General features: G+C 44.7%; 2 protein-coding genes across 2 annotated transcripts in view; one reads left to right on the top strand and one right to left on the bottom strand.

Moving 5' to 3' along the window:
* Positions 1–20,506, bottom strand: part of LOC142582487 (isatin hydrolase-like) — a 233,887-nt gene that overhangs the window by 98,007 nt on the left and 115,374 nt on the right. The gene's annotated exons all lie outside the window — the stretch shown is intronic.
* LOC142582486 (sodium-coupled monocarboxylate transporter 1-like) overlaps positions 1–20,506 on the top strand; it is a 93,300-nt gene that overhangs the window by 39,227 nt on the left and 33,567 nt on the right. Inside the window, exons 2-3 of the mRNA XM_075692270.1 lie at positions 5,264–5,422; positions 7,416–7,709. Of these exons, the coding sequence (XP_075548385.1) occupies positions 7,563–7,709 (147 nt within the window). The 5' untranslated portion in view covers positions 5,264–5,422; positions 7,416–7,562. The remainder of the gene's footprint in view (positions 1–5,263; positions 5,423–7,415; positions 7,710–20,506) is intronic.

Below are 20,506 nucleotides of genomic sequence, written 5' to 3'. Positions count from 1 at the left end.
CGCAATAGTTACTCGCATCACGTCACCACAGATTAATTACGTGCCCATGGCGGACATCTGAACGAAAAACGAAAACAATCATTGTAATAATTAAGCTAATTGCATCAATTTACTTCTTACAAAGTTTACGGCTGGTGTTTATATTAGAAAGTTGAAGGAAATCGTCATGGAAGTCATGTTCCGTGTTTGAACATATCAAAACGGGCATGCAAGTCAAAATAATTGGTCTGAAATTATTTGTCGGGTTTACCTGCTTGCGCATGCAGCACTACGAAGCGCCGCTCGTGTTGCAATACTCCTGTGACGTATACCAAGGCGGCGTGAAAAGAAGTCTGCTGTGGCGCTTCCCCTTCCCGCGATCTAATTCCTACTGGTTCTGTACGAAATTTCCGATTTCACTCACTTCAGCAGCGGAGGGGAGACGGAGAGCTTTATCGCCTCGTAAGGCCCAGAGAGAGAGAGAGAGAGAGAACGGAAGAAGAAAGGCCGGGAGGTTAACCAGACTGAGTCCAGTTTGCTAGCCTACACTTGGGGAGGGGAACCGGGAGTAAAAGAGGGAGAGAGAGAAAACATGATTCTATACCGCACTTTCACATGCACTATATATAAGTTAGGTGTAGGATGTCTATAGTTTAGCTGGCGCTTTATTTTACGCCGCCCTGCTACCTCAAAGGAGCGTTGCAGCCGCGAGTTGCGCTTGAAGTTAATTAACGTAATTAGTTTAATACGTGAGTTGACTGCTTTGGTCTTTCGTTCAAATGATGCCCGCCTGGACACCTAATATGTAGTGAAGCGATTCCAGTAAGTTTAGTGTGCTTTAAAAAGTTGTTCGATATTAAAAAAAAAACACTGCGTGTAGATTAAGCACGGCGACACTATACACTTCAATATCGCCACTACAAAATCCCACTTCTCGTATTTCTCTCGTGCCAACGCCATCTCTTGGGGACTATTGGCACGTGCGCCGTGGTGCGTCCGCGCGAAAGCCTGTGCGCGCCAGCTTTCTTTTTTCTTTCTTTTTTTTTTTGTTAAGCGACAGACGGCAGGAACGAAACGGGCGAATATAACAGTCAACCTTACCACAGCCTTTCGCGTCTCGTTTCTCTCTGCGTACACAGCTCCTCCTCATGCATTCCTCGACAAGCATCGCCTCCGTTCTTGTGACGCATCGCTGTGCGAGTGAACGCCTATCAGTGGGCACCCGCCTGAATTGCTCGATTACACTTCGGCATAGCTTGCGAATGGCGTAGCGCATACACATGAAAAAAATGCATAACACATCAAAATCCCGATCCCCGCCGTGAATGAACCTAAACATTGCCTTGTGCTACACATTGAATGGGATCACAATAAACAGAAAGAGGCATGCGTCACGTTTAGTTTTATAGCATAACCCACCCTAGTTGCTTATAGTGGCTTTGGCATTGCGTTGCTAAGCACGAGGTCGAGGGTTCGAATATCGATCGGTCGCGGCGACCGCGTTTCGATGGAGGCGAAATGAAAGAAAAACAAAACAAAAGAAGACTACAAAAAGAAGAAACGTATGTACCGTGCATTGGGGGCACATTAAAGAACCCCTGGTGTTCATAATTAATCCGGAGTACTCCCCCTCCCCTCCTCCCTCTACGGCGTGTCTCATAACCACATCGCACGTGGTTCTGGCACGTAAAAACGCAGAATTTAATAAACTAATTTAACTGCTGCACTACAGGTCCGCTTCACATATATAGATCGAATATGTGCGTTGGGTCTGCATAACTTTTTTTAACGTTTTCCTCGATAGACTACACGGATTGCTTTATAATATTGTTAACATAATGCTTAAACATCACCCGTAACATGCAGCCCAATTCTACTTCTTGAGCTAGGTTACTCTCAGATGTAGATATTATTCACGCATGAAATGAAAGTCAATATCTCACTAATTAAAAAAGTGCTGATTACCCCTAGCCTAATTACATTACGCTATACACATATTGTAATTTACGAATTCTAGCCGGTGACATTTAAACTCAGATCGACTTGAAGTAAGTTTGGAGGATTACACCAGTTTCCAAATATGCGTTCCCAGAGTTTGCGACGAAATCGATTGGTGTTCCAATAACTCTTGAAATTCAACAAAGAAGCGCTTTATTCAAAAAATTCTTCAGCCCTTCCACTCTGTGAAGAAGGACTAACAGAGAAACTGTGGTATGTATTGCCTCAATCGACGCGTCTATTATTTTATTATTATTATTATTATTATTATTATTATTATTATTATTATTATTATTATTATTATTATTATTATTATTATTATTATTATTATTATTATTATTATTATTATTATTATTATTATTATTAATTAATTAATTTATTTATTTATTGAATGACGCTGACAACGAATGCATCTTTGGACTGTGGAATCATTTATTCTTATTCTTTTATGAAGTAGTGATGTGTGCAAGTATACCGCCGCATAGCAGAAGGAAATTCCACAATATTTACAATTTCACTGTGAACTACGTAATTACAGTCCTCTGAGTAATGTTAGAGTCATTATTGCGGCTAATATTCATATAATTTGTTACGCGATAGTTTTGATCAAACAAGAGTTACAGCCGTTTTCTGTAACCATACTCCCTCCGTAGACGGCCGTGTATTGACAGCAGACGGGAATTCTGTAACGTTTACAACTTCACTGTGAACTAATTATCACAAATAAATGAAACTCGAGTTGTTGCCTTAGCGGCCAATTTCCGTATAATTTTTTCCAAGAGACCTACATTATAGATTGAGAGCCAGAGAGCATTCGCGAGAAATTGAAGAGACGAAAATTTCTTTCGTGTCGACGCGACGCGACGCTTAGACACACGGCCATCGACCACCGTCGGAGGGCAGCTTCGCTGTAAATGCTCAGTGGAACAACGGCGCACTTTAGGCAAGGTAGACTGCGGTTATCTCAAAACTGGTGCGACTTTCAGAGTTCTTTCCACGTGGATGTGCCTTGTGAAATCCCTGGCTTCAATTCATGCATTGCAATATGTGCACTAAAGCAGTTACTTCAAGAGGTACGTGACGTGCAAAATCAGTGATGACGATAAGGCACAATAAACAGGAGTATATCTTTTACTGAGCAGAAGGCCCCAGCCTGACGGTCATCCCTCGGCGCATAAAACTCCCGCTCCACTCGCGTCTGCCGCTCGCGATCTGAGCCACGCGCCATCTTCGCTTCCTAGACTAGGACGGCCTGTCCCTAGCCAGCCGCCGTTCTCCTCACCCTCCACGACGTCGTCGATCCTGCTACAGGTATTTAGTGAAATTTTGTTAAATTTGTCAATGTGGGTATGGATTTCCAGTGTAAGTAATGTATACCTGTTCGAGAGTAGCCCTGTTCAATAAGTAGATATATCCTAAATGCCACAGACGATTTGTGCAAATGCTGTTAACGTTTAAATAAAACACCCGCTACATATGAGTGCCAAACTCCGCGAATATATATATATATATATTTTTACATATAACACAATTTCTTTTTGAAATAAATCTTAGTTGCGAGTTTCACCATGCATTTGAGTCGTCCTCTCTCCTCCTCAGTTCGTCTTTTTTTAAATTTTTATTGCGCTGCTCCCTTTTATTCTTCAAAATGGTACACGGCAAACTCAAAATTTTGGTACTTTTTGCGCTGCAAGGGAAAATCAAATTTAACTTAGGCCAGCCGTTGACGTTGCTACTCTCAGGAGAGCATTCGTAACAGATACTGGTTTGCTGGACCTATGTTGATATACCTGAGTGACATTACTAGTGAGATTCAGGTGAATTTAGCTAGTGAGATTCAGGAGAAAAAATACAGCAGATCCAACGCACTTAACAATATAAGTTAAGCGAATCTTTCTTGAAACGTTTTAATTAAATGCTATGAAAAGAGACACATGACGCGTGCAATTGTATTGCATCTCCACTTTACGTAAATGATTTACACCTTATACTTAAATGCAGAGACGAGTTCACATCGTCTCGTGTTATGTGACGTGAATGCAGCGATGAGTTGCAATGTGGCGTTTTGAGAGTGGGGAAGAAAACATCCCGACTATACGTGTATGTACACAGAAGTATTAAACACAGTGATGCATGTTTAACGCTTCATTACCTCTGGCGAACACGTGATCACTCAGTCACCCCCATCTTGCTACTCACGCGACCGCGGAGACCTCCCGCTGAGTCTATCCAACGACATGATTTTTTTCGTGTGTTTTTTCTCTCTCTTTTTATTGACATGATGCTAATAGGAGAGATTGGCGCCTTTGGTCACTTGGAAAAGAAAATGACGCACGAATTCTGCCGGGTAACTCTGAATAAAGTGATACACCGCGAATAAAAATTTGTGCAAGTGAAGACAGCAAGCAAAAAAAAAAAAAAAGAGGAAAGGAAACGCACACACAGTTGCATAATGAAGTACAACTACTTCTAGTTAACCGAGAACACATACAAAATCACAGTTTTCTAGACGAGTGCACATAACTTGAGTACACGTACGTAAGATAAGACATAAATACTTGACAACATAATAAGCCTGGGCTCACATCACGCGTATTTCTTTCAGAGGACACTAAAATTTAATGTAAACCTAAGACATCAGTATCTATTAAGGAACTTTTTTCAAGCGACAAGCTCTTTTCACTGAAGAGAAATACTTGTATATGGGCCAAGTATTTTTTTTTTTTTACAGTGATGCTGTTTATCGTGGGGGGGGGGGGGGGGGAGGTGCTAGGGTTCCGTGGATTTTTCGTGCCCATCAACAAATATGCGTGTGCAAAAACTCAGCTCTCGAATTTGATGTAATATCGCTTCATTCTGTGCAAAATCTTACACGTCTCACCACTAGGATATGCATATTCAGTTGATTGGTTATCAACAGGCATCATTTTCACGATCAGCAGACTGCCATTGCTTAAGCAGATCAGCCATTGCTTAAGGCGGTATGAGCCATTCATTGCCTTACGTGACGGACAAATTTCTCTTTGCGTAGGCATAGAAATGCTCACGCATATTATAACAAAGGTGACACGAGAACCTGTGTGCGCACCTATCGTCACCATGACCACCGATCAGGACAATGAATGTGTTCGTACCTTTGTTCAAAATTATGTGTCACCTCTGTGTCGCGTGCTAAACAGCTTCACTGGTCGTCCGTCCACCTTGACAAAGTGGAATGGCTCGTGATTTTTGAGCGTGAACCTCCTTTCTCCTGCAAACGAGCGCGCTTTCTCTCTTCCTACCCCAGCTGCGTGGGAGGCCACCAGCCACGCCTATGCTCGGCGAGGCACCGACGTCACATCCGGAGGAAGAGCCAAAGAAGCTGGAGGTCCGCATGCCACATCTGAGCGACTGTAATGGCACATCGTTTACTGGAAAAGTCAGGATTGCAGTGACTGCAAGCTATGTAAGCTTGCCTCATACAAACACCTTGAAAACCATTTCCAGGCGCAAAGATTGCCCCCCACCAAATCACCAGCTTTATTATTCTCGAAGGTTGACCCGGTTTCAATTACATCATCATCCGCGCTCAACCTATTCTACAATTACACTGTGTCCGACAGCGCAACGCCATAGCTACGGGTAACATAAGAAGCAAAGCGATAAATCAGTCAGTTAACGGAAACTAGCGGGATATACCCAGCATATACAACCACATCGATTGCATTTCAGAGACATAGAGAGAGAGAAAAAAAAATAGAAGGAAAGACAGGAATGGTAACCAGTGTAAGTACCGGCTGGCTACTCTGTGCTGGGGAAAGGGGTCAAGGGAATAAGAGGTGATAGAAGAAACGAATAAAAAATATACTAAAGTGAGAAAAAAATTCCCACAATAACGCTGTGTGTAGCAGGAACAGTTACAGAGGAGCTGCTTGATCATCTCCTCGCAGCCACAGTTGTCGCAAGCAGGGCTGTCGGCCATTCAGAGTAACCGCATGAGCGGCGTCTTTTGAAATCGGTTTTTATCCGCAACCTGCTCATCGCATACGTAACGGTAGGTGGCCGCGGCGTGCATTAGGTCCACAACTTATGAAACAAACACAACAGATGGCCGCAAACACAGCAACGAAAATGCACGTCTTATAACGCTGCACTTCACAAAGCTAAACATTCCCAGCGTTTGTCGAAAAAAAGCCTATATAGTAATATTCGTTCCTCTGGCTCGTATTGGACTTGGTAATTTTCAATTACCTCCCTGCAAATAATTAGCTTTATATTGCTGATCCTTCACTTCTTTACTTCTTTTCTTTCTTTTCTCCCGTCCATCGTGCCACATTTCCCCTTCTGCAGTACAGGATAATCTGCTGGAAATATTCTCTGGTTAACATCCCTGTTTCGACGTTTATTTTTCTCTCTTGTGCCGCAATGTGCAGTCTATCATAATGTACTTCTTCCTGTCTGCGGTCCTACGCAGCTCAGGGTGACCCCTTTCGCGAAGTCCATGGACATTGGAAAGGTTTTGTCGCAAGTCTCAAAATCAACTGCCACAGGTGTGGACAAATGCACATTCGTATGGCGTGTTTCTGTCGTGACCACAGATGTGCCAGCCAGAACGTTGACATTCATTATGATATGCGTGGGCTCTGCGATTCATGGCGATGGCAGTGCAGTTGGACTTCGTCTTAACAATTCGAGCGTATGACTCAACCACTAGTACGATGAACCACGACAGCCCAAACCCTTGTCGTTTCGATCTTGACTGAGACACGACGTGATAGCGTAGCGTGCGTCTCGTGTATAGGCGTCGCAAATTCCCGCGATGGTGACAGGTGACACACCACGACAGCCCGTGCGTCAGAGTGCCGATTGCCCCCCGCGAACTTCACTTCCTCCACGGCTCCTCAATAAATGTTCGCTGTTCTTCTCCGATACCTCACAGCTGTCAAAATGGCGCTAAGCGCGGGAGGCTGCCACTCTCCGGTTCGGTGGCCTCCATCGCGTGCTGTAGCTCGTTCTTTGTCGAGGTGAGCGCCCGAAGCGGCAATACTTTAGCAATACTCTCACGGATAGTCGTCCTTCCGCAAAGGGGTACTCCCAGGACGCGCTCTCCCCAAGTGTCCTTCCTTATAAAGCAGCCTCTCGCGTGCGGCACAGAAGACGAGTCCGCACACGTGCAATCGCACTGCCGACACAGCTCTTCGTTTCGACAGCGAAACTCTCCATTCGCGCGCTTGCCTGCTTGCGCGAAGGTCGGCGTATGAGCGGCGAACGGTGGAGAGGGAACACCCGGCCCGCGAGACCGAGCGCGCGACGCGCAGGAATTGTATCTGCGTATCTACGCGATTGCTCGCTGACGCCCGCCCGTTGAGCACTTTACCGTTTGACTCCGCGAGTTCCGGAAGACAAAGGAGAAGCTGCTCACAGGAACGCGCGCGGGTGTTTGCTTGCCTTCTCCGCAGACCGCGCGACAGCAGTGCCACTTTGGAACCCGGCGTGAGCGGGCGGGATCCGAAGAACGGAGCAAGGGCCTGTCAAGAAGCGCATCGCTGTGACGGCAGTCGTCGTGGTCGTGGTCTCGTGATTCGGCAGCACAGTACACCCTCGTCATGGCCGTGCGGTACTTCCACGCGGCCGACTATTGCGTGCTTGTGGCCGTGCTGGGCCTCTCTTCGTTCATCGGCGTCTACTTCGCCTGGAAAGGCCGCCGCAGCACCAACAACAAGGAGTTCCTCGTGGGGAACAGACAGCTACAGGTGAGCGAGGATTGCGCGATGTGCGCCCGTCAAGCGAAGTTAATGACTCTTCCTTGGAGCTTCGCTTTGATGGATGCCGGCCACGTTTATCAATACCTGTACACGTTGTTATTTTGCAGTCTCGATTTACCGGGCCAGTAAAATTTCCGTAACGTAACCTACTTTCAAGCCATCCCCTTCAGGCCACCACTAGCACACTCTCACGATTGATAAAACACACTCGCGGAGTTAATGGAATAAAATTAAAGTGAGACCGTGTATCTTGCGAACCGTTATTCGTCGTGATCAGATTGTCGACATGGACCTGACTATGAGAAAAATGCGAATTAGGAAAGCTTCCAGGGCAATTCAAGATATTCTTACGAAAAAAAAAACCCTTCTGAATGTCATAGTTACTGAGCATGTCCTTTTTTGCCTGATTATCACGATGTTGACATCTCACTAATTTTATTTTGTCTATATTAGCTGTGGACGTATCGCGCAAACATAAAAACTTATATTTTAACAGCAGACAATTACTGAAATCGCACGCTTATGTGTTCAGACTTCAGTAGCTGTCGAAATATAGGAGCACAAACGATTACATGCATGTGCGAGGCGCAACATAATATAATTTTGAATATACTTATAAACGAAAAGCCCATGATCTGAGGACGCGGGGTTTTTTTTATATCTGCAATATTTGAAGAACATTAGGTCAAGAGGTCAAGAAGTCTTAGTATATTTAATGGGATGGTACAACAGTGGTACAATTCGGTGATAATGATTGCATGGGAACTATGGACTATTTATCTTTTTCGTCAAGCGGTCACTACTGATATTCATTTGTCTGATGTTCAGATATATGTCATATTGTAACGTTTTCAAATGTCATCCAGAATTTTTCAGATGATCATTGAAAACATCGTAATTCTCAAAAGAAACATCGACGTGTTAAGGTCGCCCGTCCCTCTTAGGGCACCTGTATTTCTGCCAAATTGAAGCCCCACGAAGTTCACTTCGCGAGTGTTCAAGTCGCATGATTTCGGCCAAATGCCATAATACGCGGCTCTCTTTCTCTCGGTCTACAAACGGTTGCCAAGACCATCTCGCGCGCTCCTTCAACTGTGGGCGAAACTGAGCTCTCTCTCTCTCTTTCCACTCCTATACTTCCTTCCCCCAGCGCAGAGTAGCAAACCGGGCGTACGTCTGTTTAACATCCCCGCCTCTCGATCCTCTCTTCTAGCTGTTTCTCTCTCTCTCTCTCTGTTCTCTCTTACGTGACCCCACGGTCATTTTACCTGAGCCTGTATTTTCAATCAATCGTCCATGGGGACATCATACTCAAAGCGAATTGATTGGCTAAAATAGAGGAAGCGGATGTGACGAAACGAACTGTAACACGTTGCTCAGTTCTCGAATATTTTGAATCAATGGATACATTGCGATACCTTACTAGGCGTTGCGTCACAGAGAACATACCCCTGGAGCAATCGTTTGGGAATGCGGCCCTTTTGGTGACGTGTATTCTTAGTTCTCGTTACACTGCAACACTTTTTGCTGGAGTAACTGGCTGTCCTATGCACAATTAACCACATTTCGGAGTGCTCTCATAAATTAGGAAGAAGTACGTTCGCTTTGTCACCAAGGAGAGTGAAAGTAATTTATCCGGGGATTACCAGAACTATGGAATATAAGGTCGCGTGCGGGACACGCTGCTACTTCCGCAAAAGGTGTTGCCTGCAGCGCCCCCCTTGTTTCTTAAAGGGCACTCGTTGGAAGCACACTTGGCTGGCACTTCTGGTAAACCGCAGAGAACATTCAAACTAGAGCGTGAATTGTCATGATGAAGGTTCAGCTGCGCCTTCTCGACGCATGGCCCGCTCTGACACAAATGCATAGGTTATTCCTTTTGCAGATTATTATTATTATTATTATTATTATTATTATTATTATTATTATTATTATTATTATTATTATTATTATTATTATTATTATTATTATTATTATTATTATTATTATGTGTTTTGAGAACATATGTACACTATACAGGAAAGGGAATGTGAAGAGCAGGCTGGCAACTGCCACCGGAAGGGACACAACGCTGCCTAGTTTTATAGAAAAGGTGGACACGCAAACATAGAAGTGGAAGATAGCAAAAAGGGGAGAAGAGGAGAGCACGAGGAAGATGACAAAATCTCAAAGAATTAAGCGGAACACACACAATACAGGTCACACAAAGTATTGTCATACAAGTTGACTCCATACAGGCCAGATACCCTGAAACAATTAATGCTATAAAAGTTATTCGTTGACATCTTTATAAACAAGAGGATACAAAAGAAGAAAGAAAGAAGAAACGAAATAGCGAGCCTCGTACAAAACACGCTTCTCGTGCACAATGCATGAACTGCGTGTATAGGTCGCACCGTGTCCATGGAAGTTCAGTGCAACGTCCTCCGCTTGTCTGCACAATGCGGACGCTGTCTGCGGGGCCGCGGCGCCTGCTATTTCACCTCCTCACACTTGCTACGATTGCGTATGCGGCAACCTTGCGCGCCGAGTGTCGACACACAGCCGCAATTATAGTGCAGCGTACTCGCGATGTACGCATAATTTCGGGGGCAGGTTACGTAAGCGCTTTCCAGTGAGGCTCACGGTAGGGCGATTACCCTACATGCAGGATTTTTTCGACATCTTCATTGCTCGGGACACTCTTAGGGCCGGCAGACCATGGTTTTCGCGCATATTTAAAAAAATGCTTTATATTTATTTAGTGTCCCGAGAGAAACGAAATCTCCTACGCATGCACTGTGCGAAACAGATTTTGAGCACGGACTTCCTATCACGAAAAGTAGGTTGGAGTGAAAACGGAGGGCCTGTCTTTGAAACAGTCCGGATATCTCTGTGATTAATAGCAATGTTGTGCTGTTATATCTAACCCTCGCCCGTCTTGACTATATCTTTCTTCCCCTTTGTTGCGTACTGACTGTGTTCTTGCTGCCACTCAACTTTTCAACAGCGTGCATATTCATTAAGGGCGAATCGAACTGCTTGCTGACAGCGAGTGTGGAATACACCGAAATGCTTAAAATATGTAATCAAATTTAAAGCGCAATATACCCATAGCCAGATTTACATCTATTTCCTGTGGGCTGTAGTTTTTTTTTTCGTAAACGTCTACCCGAGTGTAATGAAACGAAAGAAAAGGAAACGAGGGCCCTGGTCTTGATTAGCTACAACTTCCGTGGTCACAAACATATGAAGCCAACAGATAATGAGGGCATGGAAATAATAAGGGAAGTTATTTGTCATTTTAAATTAAGTGTAAAAATGATAACATAAAGGATTGGGTGAAATGAGTCCTAAAAGCAATTATGCAGGCGTAATGCGAAGGTTGTGGGTCTGACTCCCACCGGGAGCAAATTGTACCTGACCGGTGCCGCATTTCTAGGCACCGTACAGGCACCTAGAAATGTTCGCCCGCACGATACCTTAATGCGGAGGATGCCCGATGCTAAGTCATACAACAAAGCACGAACGACAGCATCGCGTTGCCCCCATACGTTTGAAAGATAGTAGCCGAAGGACCGGGCCAGCCACAGTGTCTGTACTTTAATAGTGCCGCTCACAGCCAAAGTTCGTCTACGATGTTGCAACATTGGGAGACAAAAGACGAACTCTTGGAGTCGGCGAAGGTGCACCGAATAACTTTATCAAGTATTAAAAATAATTTTCAAAAATAGTAAATTAGTACTAAATGAAGTAATAAGTAATGGCGACGTCACCCGCGTCGGATTGCTTCTTTTCAGCCGTTGAAGAAAGTTGCGTTGAGGCTCTGGGCGCTGGCAGGGCGCCTCACACCATTTCGCATGCGGATAGGGCAATTCCTAGGAATGCAGGAATGCGCATGCACTTCGCCGTGATGAAGCCTCGGACGAAGTGGGGTACAACAACAGATTAGCTTTGGAGTTTCCGGGACTCCTCAACTCATTGCGAACGACGCGTGGAAGCCGAATGAGGGGTTGAATTCGCAAAGCATTTCGGTGGTGACTGCTCTTTCTCTTTAGGTGGCCGCCTTCGGTAATGCGTGTTCGTATAAGAACAGCTAACACAGGAACATATCTGTGCGTGCGGACCCAGAACACTTGCGTCGTGGCGAAGTTAGCTAATGATGCACCGGTGAATATGAACTTGAGGGGAGACAATACACTGATGAAGAGCTAACACAGTCCTTGGTATTTTTCGCGTGCCGCTTTCAAGTGCGGAAATTGTCAAAACTACCCATTTATTCACGGATTTATTGTGTGTTGTAGGATGAGCTGCCACCATACATATTTTAAGAAAAGAATGAACTCAGAAATTATGTCGGGAGTTAGGGTAACTATGTATTTTACTGCTATAGATAGAGGGAAATATATTTCGAGCAAATTTGTGAGATTTTCTTTCTTTATGATCCTGCCTAGGTTAACATTGCTCTACGTGCATCATAAGTAATACACCGCGGGCTAGGGGGTTAGGAGGTGTTCACATGAATGCATATGCAAACACAGAGAGACTGAGAAGTGCGAACGTTAGCTTTGTCATTGGCATAGCACGTGTGTGCCACGATGAAGGGCATGGCGTAAGATGTATACTCTTTAGGTGGGGGCACTTCTCGGCTCGCCATGGGAGGCGCGATCGGTCAGGAAAGGTAACGTAGCGTGCTCGTCGGTCCACTGACGGCAGCGGCGACCTGTCGGCGGTACGACGCAACTTCAAGACAGGAAAGGTTTCATCTCCCGCCAGTATAGCAACCGGTGCTTCGCGGGAAACTCCGAAATGATTGAGTCATCGCTTCGACAGCGCAGATACGGCGACGTGACGCCGCATGCAGACACTGTTCTCTGGCTGCTCGTGTTATCCGGGCGTTCGTTGCCCACTTGCGCCCGAGTTCTAACTGAAGTTGCGTCGTCCAGCCGATAGATATCCGCTGCCGTCACAGGACGGGTGGACACGCGCCGCTGTTACTTTATCAGGTCGATCGCGCCTCTCCAGTTTCCTCACCAAAAGCTTATATATATATATATATATATATATCTTACGCCGTGATGAAATGACCTATAGCTGCGCTCGAGGGGGGGGGGGGGGGGGGAGTCGTATAACGCTGAGATCGGACAGAGGACGGCGGCCATCAACTGATGCAGCGCGCATATATGGGGGGATCATCTTTAAGCTTTCCGGAATTTTTAAAAATTACCTGTTGCAGATAAGCTAACTCTGGTCCTTGAGCTGGATTATTCAGGGAGGCGGACATTACCTGCACGAGAACTCAAAACACATATTTACCAAATTAACGAAAATTCACAAATTAACGTCTCAATTAATTACTTTACGGCACACATCGCAATTTATGAAATGTAGCCGGTGAGTTTGCTAGGCGGTATCCACTTGGAACGAATTTCCGAAATTACATGAGTTTGAGATAAGCGCCATCAAACTTACCGCAAAAATGCACTGTTGTTCCACGTACTTTTTTTAACACAATGCTATTTTAGGCATTCGAACAAAAGAGTAACTGGAACCTCCATATATTTCGTGCCGCACTTCCGGTAAATAATATCTCGAAGCTGGTATGCCATCCTGGAGATTCATTCCAACGGCCACAATTTTTAAATTGCAATGCGTACCGCAAACTAATTAACTAAGGAATGATTTAGTGACGTTCTGTTAATTAGTTAGTTAATAAGTTTTGAGTCAGAATACCACAATTGGAAACAGTAATGAACAGGATGCAGAAACTCCTATAACTAGCGATGAGGTGAGAAGGGCCCTGCCAGACATGAAACGACGAAGAGCGGCAGGAGAAGATGGAATAACAGTCGATTTAATCAAAGATGGAGGAGACATAATACTAGAAAAACTGACGGCTCTCTATACAAAGTGTCCATCGACATCAAGGGTGCCAATAACTGGAAGAATGCAAACATTATACTGATCCACAAGAAGGGAGACATTAAAGAATTGGAAAATAATAGGCCCATTAGCTTACTCCCAATATTATTTAAATATTTACCAAAATGATCTCCAGTAGAATAAGGGCAACACTGGACTTTAGTCAACCAAGGGAACAGGCTGGTTTCAGGAAGGGATACTCTACAATCAGGGGCGTAGCCAGGGGAGGGGGGGGGGCTTATGGGGCTTCAGCCCCCCCACGAAATTTTTTCGTGCTGTCCACGCACCGCCGACCAAAGCAACCCCCGGCGCCGGAAATCATTCTGGATTTTGTCTAGAATGTCTTTTTCACGCTGAAAAAGACATTTCACCGCGAACATTGCGAGCTCGGGCTGGATTTCGCGGCAACATCCATGCACCTTGTGTGGCATAATACAAGGAGCCCCCTCCGAGCACAAAGGGCGTTTTGATGGTGAGCGGGCTCGTCGCGGCATATCGCGGAGGCCGCGGAGTCTACGGAGCGCATGGATGTCAATTCTGAAACTTCATGGGTATAAAGTTCTTATAAACTTTTGATGTGAAAGGTGCAGTGACATTTCCAAAGTTGGGCTTTAGATTTTCAATTGCGGAACTTTCTGGGTTTAATGTTGTTATAAACATTTGGCACCAAAGGTTCATTGACTTTCCTAAAATCTTACATCGGAACATACAACAACACAAGCTAAATCAACACACTATCAGACAAGTTGACAAAGCACGCAGCGAAGTCCGATGAGACGAAACGTTGTGGTGGTTCATTTGTGCCGTCATGTCATATAAAAAAATCAACATTTTTTTTTCACCTACGCCAAAGCATCCATGTCAAGATACCAAAGCCAGCCAAGGTAACTATGTTCTTATTTATTTTTTTCAACATTGGACTTTTATTTGCAAGGACACATTGAGCCTCTTCTTTCTTCTTCTTTTTTTTTTTTTTTGTTCTCGCTACCCTACCCGCGGGCTGCCAGAGCAAGCGAGAGCGCATGTGTTTTTCTCGTGTTGCACCGACCACCGCGCGGCGCAATTCGGTGCGTGTTCGGTTTTCGCTGGCCGAGTGGATTTTCGCCTTCGAGAGTTTTGGTCGCTTTCTGGCTAGCAGACTAGAAAAAGAAACAATGGTCGCTCGCCGCTCGCCGCCTTCACTGTGGGGACTCAACGGATTGCAACGCGTTCGCCTGAGCACACGGAAGAACGAAACTAAGGAGAGGCCCTGACGTCACTCTTTGTGAAGCTAAGGTGAAGCCGGAAGTTGGCGTTGCTCATGGCGTTGCTCCGCCTATCGGGCCAGCTCTCCTCTCTTGTTTACGTTTCTCGCGAAACCACGCCGCGCTGCGCGCAACCGTGCTTCTCGGACGAGCGCTCTCCGCAGCAATACTAAACAATCATTGGCGCGTCAGAATGATTCCGCCAAAGAGGGCAAAATTTCCCGCGGATATTCCTTCGTCCGTTGCCATTGCTGTGGCGCTGTACATTGCGTACAGCGTTGCATGCGCGTTCATTTCACGAACTTTAGTTCTTCCTGTCCCACCTGGCCACAGCAACATCCGGTAGGGCACGGCCCAGAAAACGCAGCGCAACAAAACACGGAGACCAACGCAAACCTGCCCGCACGGCGCCTTTGCCACGGTACGAAACCTACGGAGCAAGACGTGTGAGCGCACTGAACAACAACAAAGCCGGCATTGTGGCCCGAAAGGCGGGGCCACTACAGCAAAGAAATAAAAAAAACAGCAAGACAAAGGAGAACCTACTACGTCATTTCCTCCACACTTTTCTCCTAGCGCGCGGAGTGGGTAGGGCCTCTCCTCAGTTTCCTTCCTCCATGCCTGAGCACAAACTCTCCGGAATATTGTGTCTCGCCGGTGTAGGATACAGAGCAGCATGCGTACGGATCTTTGTGGGCCAAGCGTCTCACGTTTTCTTCGATATTCTTTCGGTAGCCACATTAGGTGCCCAAAGTAGGCATTCGATTGTGGCCAACATGCTTTCCTTTGCGTTTGTTCATTTCGGTGGCCCCGCCTCTCATAAGGAAGAAAAAGATACATTGTTGCGACGCAGCAAATTTCTGCATGGTAAAAGTTCGATTTTGTTACTTCTTTTACGGAAAGTAATGGGCCACGGGACGCTTGCGTTGCCGGATACTCTTATGATATTATTGCGAAAGCAATTATATGGACACTCCAAGCGCATTCCTGCCATCGCCGTCGCCCTTGTGTTTCGTATAAAGTCCAAGGGTTATAACACCGTGACCGCGCGCCGCATGGTGTATGTGCGAGGGAAAGCGCATGGTGTATGTGCGAGGAGAAAAGCGGGGAGCAGGCACGCCGCCTTCCGGCGCGCGCCATACGTCGGGGGAAGTGGAAGGAGGCTGGGCGGGCCTTGGGATTCTGTGATCTGTGAATCTGTGATTGCGCAACATGTTTATTAGCCTTGTTTGACACATTATAACAGTGACTTTTTCTTAGATGCGTAGATTTATTGGACACTTATATGTATATTTAAATATCTTGTTGCGAGGTTTTGTGTATACGTGCATGAGCTTTGTTTCCAGTGACACTTTGTTGCCCTTTATCAAGCTGTATCTTCGCATTTGTATATTCCATTATATCTTCACATTTCTAATGTACGAGGGCGAGTCAAATGAAAGTGAGCCAACCGACCCCGCGCAATAATGGTTCGGTTCATTATCTGCGAGGCATGCGCGTAGCACACAAGCATCTCCCATTTACAAAAGTGACATGCAGGTGTGAGGATAAATGTTCTTTAATACTCTCATACACTGGATTGAACATGGTTGCGTGACGCAATGGACGCTCCAGAAGTTGAGCAGCGTGGTGTTGTGAGGTTTTTGACTGCTGAAGGTATTTCGTAAAAATAAATTAGTTTCCGTGTGGCTGCCGTGTACGTTGAACATCGGATTTCATTGGCCACTGTGAAGCGTTGGAGCGAACGGTTCAAAGAAGGACGTGAAAGTTGCAAAGATGATCCAAGACCGGGCCATAGTCACCGTGCCATCACCCCCAATAGAATTGCAAAGGTTGATGAGCTGATTAGACAAGAACGGAGGATAAGCATTGATGAACTGGCAGAGCGTGCGAACATCAGCCACGCTTTTGTTCCCACCATAATTCATGAACAGTTCGGTTATCGGTTCTTGTGTGCGCAAAGGATGCCCGGTATGTTGAACCCCCGCCAGAAGACGGAGAATTTTAGCACTGCTTTTACTCATCTCACCTGTTATGACAATGAGGATGACGACTTCTTGTCTGCAATATTGATCGGGGACAAACCATGGTGCCACTACTACGAACCTGAAACACGAAGGCAAAGCTTACAGTGGAAACATTCGAGTTCACCACCCCCAAAGAAAGCAAAGGCCGTCATTTCCGCCGGAAAGGTGTTGTTGACTTTTTTAGATCGTCAGGGGCCATTACTGATAGAATTTGCCAAATATTTAAAGAGTATCAATTGTTTCCGATATTGTGAAACACTGGATCGGTTGCGTGTTGCAATCAAGAACAAACGACGTGGAAAATAGACGAATGGGGTCATCTTGTTCCCCACGTCGCTGATGTGGTTAATACAAAACTGGCAAAGTTCAAGTGGGAAACGCTTCAACATCCGCCATACAGCTCAGACCTGTCGCCTTGCCACTTCCACATTTTGGGGCAACTGAAAAAACAGCTCAAGGGAACCAGATTCGTGTCGGACGATGACGTGCAAGAATCAGTTGCAGACTTTTTGAAGCGGCAACCCATGGAGTTTTATGAGACGGGAATCACGCGACTCGTTAGTCAATAGGACAAATGTCTAATTGTTCATGCAGACTAATCTTAAATAAAGTACCCCGTTTGTCATATGTTCGCATTGGCTCACTTTCATTTGACTGGCCCTCGTTTATTTTGCAAAACTTCTGGTTTTTGTACGTGCTCTCTGTTGCGACTATAATTTCGGTGCAATTACGATACACGACCGGTAACACCTGCTCCTGCGTAATATATTGTAGCAAAGGACAGCGTTATTGAGATATTTCATTGGCCGTTGCATATGTACAAGAATGTAAACAAGGTTCTTGAATGACAAAGTTTCATTACCATTTTTGTCCTCAACTTGTTCATTTCATGGCCTTTACATTTTTCATATCAGCGGCATGCACTTCTTTGCTGGTTTCGAACTAATATGGCTCTAAAGTTCATGTGATATTTTCTTTACTTAATAAATAGACAAACAAATATCTCAAAAATATATCAGCATCTTTGGCAATGACAATGGAGCATGTATTTGATCCATGAATTCATGTATTTGATCCCTCGACAAATTGTTTAAGAGGAAGCTTTAGCTCGGGCTCTGTTCCGACGCGGTCTATTCAAATATATGTAAAACGCAGAAACGCTTTTCTGAGATAACACCTGGATCGCTTTTAATGAAATTTGTTGCACTTGAGAGAGAAAGTTAAATTCTAGTGTCTGTTGGAAACGGAATTGCGATTTAGGGTCTGAATTTTGTTTAAAATATTTTGATAAATTTGAAATTTCGAAAAAAAGTTGAAGCACGATGTTTACAAATTAATTGCTCGGCATCAAAAACAGATATTGCGTTTCTGTAAACGGCATCTGTTAAAACACTCAAAGCGGACAAATTTGATACGTCATTTGGTATTTTACGTGAATTTGTTACGTTGTGTACAAGGATTCTGCAAAAATCGTATTTTCGTAATATTAATTTTTTTAGAATAAGGTATAACAAAAGAATTTTGTCCGCTATAGATATACTATTAGATGCAATTCACAGAATTTTGATATCATTTTTCGTTATTGAGTTACAGTTTTAAACTTCATAGTTTAGCTTTCTGAAAATTTGCGATTTATGCCAATTTTTAATAAAGACGTGACTGTCTAAATAAAAAAATCCAAAACGAAAAATCATTAGAATTTAACTTTTTCTTATAATTGCAAGAAACCTCGTCAAATTTGGCGCAGTGGTTGCCGAGAAAAACGAATTCTCCTTCTACATGTATTTAGATACGAATACCCGAGCTAAAGCATCCTCTTAAGGAGGAGGCCGAGCTGCAAAGTGAGCCCCCCCCCCCCCCCCCCGCCCCCCACCGAACGAAATTTCTGGCTACACCACTGTCTACAATGGATCACGTCCATGTCATTTATCAGGTAATCGAGAAATCCGCAGAGTATAATAAGTCTCTCTATATGGCTTTCATAGATTACGAAAAGGCATTTGATCGAGTAGACATGCCAACGGTCAATGCGGGGTTACGTAATCAAGGAGTACAGAACGCTTACGTAAATACCTTGTAAAATATCTACAGAGGTTCTACAGCTACCTTAATTCTACACAAGAAAAGCAGGAAGATACCTATAAAGAAAGGGGTCGGACAGGGGGACACATTCTCTCCAATGCTATTCACTGCGTGCTTAGAAGAAGTATTCAAGCTATTAAACTGGGAATGCTTAGGAGTAAAGATCGACAGTGAATATCTCAGCAACCTTAGGTTTGCCGATGACATTGTTCCGTTCAGCAACAATGCAGACGAGCTACAACAAAGGATTGAGGACCTTAACAGAGAGAGAGAGTAAGAGTGGGATTGAAGATTAACATGCAGAAGACAAAGATAATGATAAATAGCCGGGCAAACGAACTAGAGTTAAGGATCACCACTCTGCCTCTAGAGTCTATGAAGGTGTACGTTTACCTAGGTCAGTTAATCACAGGGAACCATGATCATAAGAAGGAAATTCACCGAAGAATAAAAATGGGTTGGATCGCATACGGCAGACATTGCCGGCTCCTGACTGGAAGCTTACCATTATCATTGAAAAGGAAGGTGTACAATCACTGCATTTTACCAGTGCTGACATATGGGGCAGAGACTTTGATACTGACAAAGAAGCTTGAGAACAAGTTAAGGACCGCGCAAAGAGCGATGGAACGAAGATTGCTAGGCATAACTTTAAGAGACAGAAAGAGAGCGGTTTGGATCGGAGAGCAAACGGGTATAAACGATATTCTAATTGACATCAAGAGAAAAAAATGGAGCTGGGCAGGTCATGTAATGCGCCGGTTAGATAACCGTTGGACCATTAGGGTTACAGAATGGATACCAAGAGAAGGGAAACGCAGTCGAGGACAGCAGGAGACTGAAATTAGGAAATTCGCGGGCGCTAGTTGGAATCGGTTGGCACAGGACAGGTGTAATTAAAGATCGCAGGGAGAGGCCTTCGTCCTGCAGTGGACATAAAACAGGCTGCTGCTGCTGCTGCTGCTGCTTCTGATGATGATGATGATGATGATGATGATTTGAATATGTGTTTCGATTTCTCATGCTAGTAACGTCCACGTCTTCGAATAATCCAGCTCATGGGCAAAAATTATACTATCTGCCATAGGCGACTTTTAAAAAATTCCGGAAAACTGAAAATGATCACCTCATTATATAGCACGTCAATGCTGAAAGCAGCATTGAAGAAAAAGTCGTTAGGATCAAGTAACATATGACAAAAGCCATGTCGTCTCCCCGCACGCCTTTATCCGGCCTTGGTTAAATTATGATGTCAACGGCGGAGCCAACATATAGATGCTTTGGTTAACCCGTAGCAGTGCGGCGTGTTGAGTATGTTGGTACGTGAACTTGGTTAATATTTTTGCGCAAGCAGATGGACGTGGTGTCTACGTCTCCCTTTTGTCATTGTTTGCTTGCGCAAAAATGTTACCTAAGTTCGTTTAACCAATAAGAATACCGCTTTTGATGTTCAACATCATGGGAAATGCTTGCTAGCAAAAAAAGACATATTGGATCAGTTTTGTTGACGCAAGGTCACCAGTCTGATGTG

The sequence above is a fragment of the Dermacentor variabilis genome, chromosome 5 (genome assembly GCF_050947875.1).
Source record: "Dermacentor variabilis isolate Ectoservices chromosome 5, ASM5094787v1, whole genome shotgun sequence".
NCBI classification, from domain to species: Eukaryota; Metazoa; Arthropoda; class Arachnida; order Ixodida; family Ixodidae; genus Dermacentor; species Dermacentor variabilis.
Note: the sequence above shows the minus strand (reverse complement) of the source record. Positions and strands in the feature narration are given on the sequence as shown.